The sequence below is a fragment of the Cryptomeria japonica genome, chromosome 11 (assembly GCF_030272615.1).
Source record: "Cryptomeria japonica chromosome 11, Sugi_1.0, whole genome shotgun sequence".
Taxonomy (NCBI): Eukaryota; Viridiplantae; Streptophyta; class Pinopsida; order Cupressales; family Cupressaceae; genus Cryptomeria; species Cryptomeria japonica.
In genome coordinates, this window is record NC_081415.1 from 166,798,108 (window position 1) to 166,807,891 (window position 9,784).

At 35.0% G+C, this 9,784-nt stretch overlaps 1 protein-coding gene across 2 annotated transcripts; it reads left to right on the forward strand.

The window, feature by feature from the left end:
* Positions 1–4,332: 4,332 nt before the first annotated feature.
* On the forward strand, positions 4,333–8,114 carry LOC131044137 (uncharacterized). 2 transcript variants are annotated; one of them, XM_057977397.2, is made up of 11 exons: positions 4,333–4,630; positions 4,729–4,781; positions 4,935–5,053; positions 5,268–5,435; positions 5,535–5,624; positions 5,735–5,773; positions 5,916–5,954; positions 6,086–6,739; positions 6,829–7,030; positions 7,164–7,477; positions 7,565–8,114. In XM_057977397.2, the coding sequence occupies exons 2-11, from the start codon at positions 4,757–4,759 to the stop codon at positions 7,958–7,960; spliced, it is 2,046 nt and encodes a 681-aa protein (XP_057833380.2). In that variant the 5' UTR covers positions 4,333–4,630; positions 4,729–4,756; the 3' UTR covers positions 7,961–8,114. The 2 variants fall into 2 exon arrangements, with proteins under 2 accessions (XP_057833380.2, XP_057833379.2); XM_057977396.2 differs by lacking the exon at positions 4,333–4,630 and having other exon boundaries at positions 4,637–4,781.
* The last annotated feature ends 1,670 nt before the right edge of the window (positions 8,115–9,784 follow it).

The following is a 9,784-nucleotide window of genomic DNA, read 5'->3' on the forward strand; positions in this document are numbered from 1 at the left end:
AATTGTCCACCCAAAAGAAAGTGAACAAGCTAGGAATAGTGTGCACCTGACCCAAGATAGAGGTTTGAACCACCCTATGAATGTATGACACTAGTTTCAAGGTGAAATGCCTAAGATAGGCTTGGATGAGAGCTAAAATGGGTAACACAAAGGTAATGACACAAAAAGTGGTGAAAATTGTACAGGGTTATAATTTATGATTCTATATTTGGCCCCCACTTTAGTGGGAGTATGAGTCTACAATCATACTCACAGGAGAGAGAGAGAGAGAGAGAGAGAGAGAGAGAGAGAGAGAGAGAGAGAGAGAGAGAGAGAGAGAGAGAGAGAGAGAGAGAGAGAGAGAGAGAGAGAGATCACTAAATTAAAGGAATAATTCCCCAAGCTTAGGATCTTCACTCACACAAAATAAAACAACAACAAAGATAAGACAAAAAGATAGAAAAAGATTAAAGACACATTAAAGGGTTGAGTATTAAAAGAAAAGGATCCAAGTCAACTAGTTGAGGAGCCCTTGATAATAAGAAATGTCTTAGCCGCTAATATCATTCTCAAACTGCTATTCCAAGAAAGAGCAAGAACATGCATCGAATGATGAACCGTGGAACTTGAGCAAGAGCATGCATTGAATGATGAATCATTATCTAGCGATGAGCAAAGTATGTTATGCTTATGGGTTCATAGGGAGGAGAAATGAAATATGTATTCTATAGGCTAGCAATTTTTTTTATGATAGGTGATATATGGGAGACAGGGAGAGGAAGAGTTGAAATAGTCTAGGAAGTTTTGTTATGCTAGTTTAACTCATTTTAGAAAAGGAAAATGAAGAGTGAAATAGTCTAGAAAGTTGTGTTATGCTAGTCAACTAATCCTACAAAAGGAAAAAGGAAGAGTCAAATAGTCTACCAAGTTGTGTTATGCTAGTCAACTCATCTTGTAAGAGGAGTGCCAAGAAAATTTTTCTTAATACAAGGCAACTCATATGTGTAAATTGAAAGAAAATATAAATTGCCAAATGAAGCTTTCTTATTACAAGGCAAACAACTATAAAGTTGTTATTGGGATGCCACAAAAAGGATAACCAAAAAATTCATTGCATGTAAGAAAACAATGAACACGGATAACCAAGCAAAGCATTGTATGCAAGAAAATTTATAACTTGGCAAAGAATTGTATGCAAAGAAATCCACAAAATGAATTCAAAAGGATATCCAAGGAAAGAATTATATGCAAGGAAATCTTCAACATGAATTGTAAAGGATAGCCAAGAAAGTCATTTTATGCAAGGATTTATCTACAACATGAATTGAACATAAGAAATAAGGAGGCTACATATATGCCCCCTCATTTAGATGTCAAAATATCCCTATGTTGATGTCTAAAGTTAGAAATGGGAGAAAAGGATACACACATTCAACACCAAGGAGATATCCTTTAAGAAACAACATATATTACTTCCAAGCTAAAGATGCATAATTATTTTGAAGTAAGGAAGAGATAAATGTAAAACAAGTATCTTGCAACAAGTGTAAAGGGATCCTTTTGAGGGATGCATAGTGAAAAAGAGGAAGAAATTTTTCCCCAAAAGTAAAGGAAATATCTAATAAAGATGACATGTTTTGAAAGGGAAAGGAAACTAAAAATTATTCTTTCCCCATTGCTAGAAAAAAGTGGACTTCTTAGTGAAGGATTACACACAATCACCAATGAGAGATTGTTCATAAATGACAACCCATTTCAAGCAAGGAATAGATCCTAACCAAGGGACACACATTTACTCACATGGGGAATAATTTATTTGCAAGAAAACAACATCAAGTAATAAAAGATGCAACTCAAAAATGGAAAAGGAGATCCTTGAAAAGAGAGAAGTGAAATAGTATCTTTTTCCCCCAAGAATGAAAACAAGAATACGAAAGATTAGGAGAGATCATTTACAAAGAGGCATACTTCTAAAAAAAGTAAAAGATCCTCATTAAGAATTATTTTTTTAATTAGACGAAGGAGATCCTCAATAGGGATATGCACCACCACAATCAAGAAGAGGCCATTATAAAAGACACAAAAACATTGACCTATGTGAAGTTCTGTAGTAGGAGATATTGGAGAATATTGAGCATAAAAAGGAATCACACTATTAATTTAGATATGGAATCCTAGTTATCTGCCCCACCTTCTACTTCAAGAAGAAGCTACTAGACTTTGCAAGAAAAAATTGGGACACCACTAGCCAATCACACGAATCCACGACTATGTCTATCTTTTCAAGGATGCCCCCTGTTACATGATCACATATTGGGGTTTCTTCAAATCCCTTCAATAAAAACTATAGGATAGAGAACATATCTCTTATGATGTCGTTCATAGGTTTATCAAAGATATAGTTTTTCTAGTTGATAAAGTCTACACTTTACTACTATGGTTGAACCTAGAACTTCTTGGATCCTACAACTACCCTATTAAGAAATATATGCCAAAATTGATTCATTTCACCATGCCTCTTAGTCTCCCAAAATATCCACAAGTAGAAATATTTACAACATATTGCGAATAAATGGAAAATCTGGCTAGCAAGAAATTTGGAGAGCCTATGGATAAGACCTAGGAAAAGTTACATGGGAAACAATGTATATTGAAGAAGGAGATAGAAGAACAAAGCTCTACACCTTGAAGGCCAAGAAGGCTACAAGCTGACACATCCCTTACAAAATCTACACGATTGAAAATTAGAAAAATGAAGAAAGAAGAGACTACCTACTTACCACCATGGATGGAGCCACCATAAGAAGAAGCCTTTGCATCTCTACTCTAGTGAGTGTGGAGTGAAGATAAAAGTGAAGAAAGGAGAAAGAACATAAAGAAGTCTCTTAAAAGTAGAAAGAAGGAGGAACAATCTTTTTTGAAGGACACTTCTATTCCAGAGAAATCAACCTCCTTGGTCAATGAGGATCAATTTTATAGTGTTATGTTATGCAAAAAGGTGCTAGACAAGACACTAGAAATATACACCGACATGACAACATCCAATAAGCTCATCATATAACAAACATTGATCAAAGATATGGTACCCTCTAATACAACACTTGAATACCTAATTGATCACCTTTTGGACAAACTATCTACCACACTAAAGGTGAGAAGGGATAAAGTAGTAAAAGAAAATGAGAAGTTAAGGGAAATAGAAATTAAAGAGATAGATCCCACCACTATTTTGCAAAATCAAAAGATCTAGACCAAAGAATTGTAGTTTAAACAAAGGCTTGATAAGTTCATACTAGAAAGCCAAAGGTAACCAAGACTACCCAAATAGAGATTAATGAAGCCATAGCTAAGGTCTATCAACAAATCTATGAGGAAGAAGCCAAATAAACAAAGGCCAGTTCTTCTTAATCAAAACATTGGGAGCATTGGACCTCTTTTCCTCCACCACAATTAGATAGCTCCTATTCCTCCATCTCACCAATGTGGTCCATCAAGGTCTTTTTGGTCCAATATTAGTATCAACAAGTCGCATAATTGCAACTACTCCAACTCCCACTAGTGGGATCTTAGGTAGACTTAAGTAATATCTTTCCCCTGCACAAATTCCAATTGGGGGACATCCTACATCAGACAACTAAAAAGGAATTTCTGAACAACATGTAGATAGCTCATAATATCCCTTAAGTTTTAAATAAATAAATATCAGTTTAAACAATGTTTAATTCATGAATTATTACATCTAAATAATATTTATATTTTACTTGTGAAAAATTTATATTCAATAATTTTTTTAATTAATTCATTTAAAAATTATTTTACTTTATTATTTAAAAATCAAATTATAGTGATGTTTTATGTTTTATTTATATTTACATATTTTCGTTAATACACTTAACCATTATATGGAACCCTTCTCACAACATAACTAAAGTAATTTTTTGAACAAACGAAAAGAGAGGCTACTTAAATAAAATATTCTAGATAAAGATATGAGAAAAAAAACTTATTTACTGAAGAATATTGCAATAGGAAGCATAGATTCTTACCAGTTGAGGCAGAGAAGCCTAGGTCACCACTTTGATGCCCAAAATCATCTTAGTTGATAAAAATTGATAACTACAGAACTAATTCTATTGCACTAGGAAGACATAGATTCTTACCAGTTGAGGCAGCCTAGGTCACCACTTTGATGCCCAAAATCATCTTAATTGATAACAATTGATAACTACAGAACTAATTCCTACTGCACTAGGAAGGCATAGATTCTTACCAGTTATGGTAGCCTAGGTCACCACTTTGATGCCCAAAATCATCTTAATTGATAGCAATTGATAACTACAGAACTAATTCTCCTGCTCTGAACCAGAGAAAGCACTCTTGAGTAATGTAGCTTTGCGTGATTACAGTTAATTCCACATTTGGTTTATATCTATGATTGATAGATGTTTTATCCAGTGGAGCATCTAAGCTCTGTAATCGTCGAATTTAACCCCACCATTAACAGATATTTTTGTTTAGTGGGAAGCACAAAGCATCCATCAATAGGAATAGTATTAAAATGATGCGGGCAGGAGAAAAAACCAAGATCCCAATCTCTGTTTTGATATTTTCACATCTCATCAGTGGCTTGCAACACCTGAAACCATTAATGGTGTGCTTTTATTCAGAAAATGTCTATATAAGGAGCATTTTATTTCACAAATAGCATCGGTAAGTTCTCAAGAATTGCCCACTGTTTCTTTTTTGCAGACACTCACCGTAAATTGAGCTTTACTCTATGGCGGTTGATGGACAAACTCCAAGTAAGTGATCAATATCTTGGCTCTGAGTTTGTTTGAAGCTTTTGACATTTTGAATTGGTTGAGCAAGATCTATTATCAATGGCGGTTTTGATATTACTTTCTGTAGGTATAATTTTTTCTTTGTAGAGTTAACAGTGTAAAATATGGGAACAGGTAGCGATGATCTGGCACAGTGCATAGCTGCACATTTTCTTAATCCAAATATAAAAACTCCAATCACTGTAGGCATTACTGGTGGATGTAGTGAGGGAGTGACCAGTCTCATGAACAAGGTAAGTTATTATTACCTGGAAATGATTCAAATTTTAAAAAACAATTTTTTTTGGTTAACATACAACACCATTACACTTGTAGAGTGTGCTAAATTTGTTAGCACACTCTGACCATTACACTTCATCTCTTGCTGTTAAAAAAAATCCTCCCTTCTCTTTAAGAGATTTGAATGTGTGTATGTTTGAAAATCGCAATGGATAATTATTGTTCCAGATAGAAGCTCATCTGCTCGTCACAGCTGCCCAAGCCGCGTTTCCACACAAGGATTTCAGTGGAGAGGGGATGATTAGAGCCCTCAGCGAACAAGGTAAAAGAATTGCAAATGGAGTTGTCCATTTATTGGCCCAACAAAAACCAGGAGAATATATAGCAAAAGAACAAGTAAGATCAAGTTTTTGGAGTCTTGGACAGTGTTTCAGGTTAACTTTTATCTAAGATTAAAAGAATTTAAAGGTATGCTTGATAATGGATAACAAACAGGAAAAGGCACTGGTCCAATTTTTGGAGGAATATCGACCAGAACATGAAGCCGTTTACAAATCTTTGGCCTGCATCGAATTGAAGCAACTGGTGCGAGATCACCAAAAATAATTCAACATGAATGATTCTTTGAAAAAAAAGTAAATTTGGAAATATTAAGCATCTAAAACATATAATTCTGTTCATTGCGAGGTCTGCAGGTGAAAGAACCAGAACACGAGAGCAAGGAGAAATCACTGGTAATTCCTAGTGTTTTAACAGTAAATTTCAGTGCTCAAGATCTGCAGAAAAACTTATAAATGAATGATTCTCTGGGAAAAAAGGAAATTTTTAAATATAAAGCTTCTAAAATATATACTTCTATTCATGCGAGCTTTCCAGGTGAAAGATCCAGAACATGACAGAAAGGAGAAATCAGCGGTAATTCTTAGGTTCTTTAACTGTAAATTTCAGTGCTTATTATCTGAAGAAAAACCTTTACATGAAAAAAAACAAATTTTTGGAAATGTTGAGGTTCTAAAATATATCTCTGTTCATTGTGAGCCCTCTAGGTCAAAGATCCAGAACGTGACAGCAAGGAGAAATCACGGGAAATTCCTAGGGTTTTAACTGTAAAATTCAGTGCTCGAGATTACAGAGGAACGCTCGAAGCCTCTGACGGTCTGCAAGTTGAGATAGCAGAAGCAATCGAGATTTCTATGACGCGTGCCCAGCGCTGGACCACTCGCTGCAGACATAACCGCCAAAGCCTTTTCGACATATTTGATTTGCTAATTCCTGCTCTAGTATTTGCAGCATGGACGTTTATAGACCGCTTTAATGTCTCAAAGCTCAAATATGGAGCTATTCCTGCATCTGTAATTGCATTTGCTGCTTCTGCACTCAAGAAATTCCGTACTTTTTGTAATTGGAAGCAAGTGAGCAAATTTGTGAATGATCATCTCAAGTCTCGCAAGTCAGATCAGTATGGCCAGCAGCAGACGGTTATTTCAAAGATCAAATTTTTGAAAAAGGAAAGTGGAAAAAAACCCTGGCCTGTTTTTTCATTTTTTTCAGGTGAAAACTTGAAAACCCTGACCTGTTTGCTGGAGGAGAAGATTGAGAAGACTCCTGTTCCCAAATATGGATCAGCTCCACACGAGAAGCTTCGTATAATAGTCTTTCTGGAGGGCCTCGAGCATTATGAAGACTCAGTTATAGTGCGGGTATGCTTTGTATATTAATTCCTATTTTATACATTTACCTTTATAATACTTTGCAATAAAAGAAATGTTTCATTACCCCTGTGGCACAGGTGATGCAGTCCTTAAGCACACTGGTTAAAGCATGTGAAATCAACTTTGTTTTAGCACTGGACAAGAATATCATTCGAAAAGCATTTAAAAGTTCTTCACAGAAAGAGGATGATGCCGATTACTTTATTAGCCAGATTATCGAGCTTCCAGTCACCTTACTGCATCCAGCTGTTGAGAGTGAAATTAACTCTGAAATGCAAGGTATGCATGTACGAAATTAGTAGTATTGTCTCATTAAATCAAAATATTTGTTTCATTGTATTTTGCACTGATCATTTGTGTTGGATTTCATTAATTGCTACAATATCTTTGTTTCTCTTGTGATGGTATACAGGCAATACCATAAATGATATTGAAAAACAACTGATATCCAGAAGTGAAAGTAAGAAATGTGTAAGTAGGGTTCAAGATATGTCCATGATGACAAATAACCTTGAAGAGAGTGTAACCTTTAAAAAATTGAATTGCTTTGCGAGAGAGATCTCTGGGCTTCATCAAAATTATATAAAATACCACAATTTTGCAAGGAATGTTATAAGCCAAACAATGGATCCTGCCACTAAAACTTCTTGGCAATGGGATAAGGAATTAGTGGCTTGGATCTTTATATGTTTCCAATGGAGACAAGAAATAAACATTCTTATTCAGGTACTTTGATCTTTCTTTCTTAATTAGTTTTCAACTTTCAAATTTGTAATTATATAGTGATTATAATTTTTTTTTGGTTTTTTTTAGGATTGGCATGCTTACATTGATGTTAAAGACAAAATTGGGGAAACAAAACAAGAACCCTCACTCAAGGAAATTGTTGCTAATTACATAAAACATCAAGTTGATTCTAAAGAAAACAAGAAGAATGCAATTGATGCCAAAGAGAAAGAGAAGAAGGAATTTGATTCTGAGGAGGAGAAGAAAGAAAAGTGGAATAAACTAAAAGTTATGTTTAGTTTTGGAGACGCTGTCTTCAATTTTGAAGAAAACCAGTTCCATGGTAATCTTCCAAGATGGAAAAGCTTATATAAAGCCTTAAGTCAAGTCCAAGATGTATCCATGAAGGGTATTCAATGCTTTCAACATTTCAGGTTCCACTGTGACACGGGATATCTTAACCTCCCTCGCGACCTTTCATGAACTTCCATGCAACTAGGTTCATATAAGAATTCTTAAGTCGAAAATACTAAATGATATAATGGATTACAATTCTATTATAATAATTTCCATATGATGGTTGGTATTATTGTAACTTGTTTATTTGAATAGGTGAAACAAAGATAAATTTATCATTTGTGTAGGATTCCTCTTTGACTAGGTGAAACAAAGATAAATTTTATATTATTAATGTCATATAGGCACATGGTTAATTATAAAAAATATGGCAAGTAGAGTAACCTAGTAACTTTATAATAATTTATTTTGTTTACAATATCAACTTCCCCACTAAATAAGACAACATCTACACATGTAGACCAATACTATGCATTTGTCAACATAATAGTACTCCATCATCTAGCTGATTATCATAATTCTACTGTCATATTTTATGCATAGTATATATAGATACACTATGTGAAATTAGTTTTATCAATGAATTCAATAATATCTTGTCATGGAGCATGACCATATTTTATATTGCATATAAATACATTGACACATTAAATATGTTACATCCCTATTTCATGAACTTTAATATATTTGCTTAAAATTGTATAATTAGAGATGTGGTGATGTAATTTGAAGTTAATTGATTTATAAAAAAAAATGATATCAATTCTAGCAACCAATGCTTTGTTTAGATTTAAAAAAGATGGGATAGGCACATTACCAATATAGAACCGTCAGATAGGCATACAAGGGGAAGCTCACAAGAAGTGAGATTGATAACAACACAAAGACCCAAAAAGGCAGACCCTTTTTGGAAAGGATACTTTTGACTTGAGCATCAACCAGTGAGAAGGAGTCCCTAACAAGTAAAATCACCTAATCATAAAAAGAGGTTTAGGAAAACCCTGAACCATCTACTAATGGAAACCCCTTGCATAGGAATAGCACAGTCAAGGGAGAGAAGAACAAGCATCAGGTTTTGAAAGGCATCCCACAACCTTTTGATGGAAGAACTATGAACAAAATTGTTCATAGAAAGAGAGTAAGGCACCAAGCCCACTCCTATCCAAAAGAAAACCACTGCAGACAACAACACATGGACCACATCGAAAGATCCACATAGATCCATTGTTCGTAGGAAAGGACTAACTAGTAATCTTAGTAGAGACATCACAATACACCTCCATAGGACATGTAGGCTCAAAATCACCATAATCTTTCTTAGGAGCCACCTCTATAGGATCATAAGCAAGATTCATAGTAGCACTAGTGGAAATGAGAATAAAAATCCCAGTAGGAAGCAGTGAACTCTATAAGAAGTTAGAAGCCACCATACAAGCAAGAAAGAAGGAAGGAGTGCCCTCACTAATTTGACGCCCATAGGGAAATCAGTCCTCAGCATGCAACCTCCTCCAACTCGCAACAAAATGTAAGGAAACAATTTCCTAGGAAACACCAAAGTTCACTAGGATAAAAATCCACACCACAACCACCATAGAAAAACTTAAAAAAAGAAAACTCCACCACAAAGGTAGACTATCACAGAGGAGCCAAAAGAGGCATAGAGAATCGTAAAGGTGGGTAGGGCATGAAAATATCAAAATCAAAACAAATCCCAGGCATTAAGGTTTAGGGCACTGCAAAATAGAAACCTTCACACGTGACCTTTAGAGGCAAAACCAACCAGCCACACCCTCGAAACTAAGTCGAAAAAACCATAGGTCCAAGAGGCAAATGAGGAACAAAAATAATCACCATTAGATCCAACACTCCTGACCACCACTTGCAACAACCATGAAGCACAAAGGCATAGAACCAAGAAAATATAGAGGGCCACCATCCTAGGAAAGAACC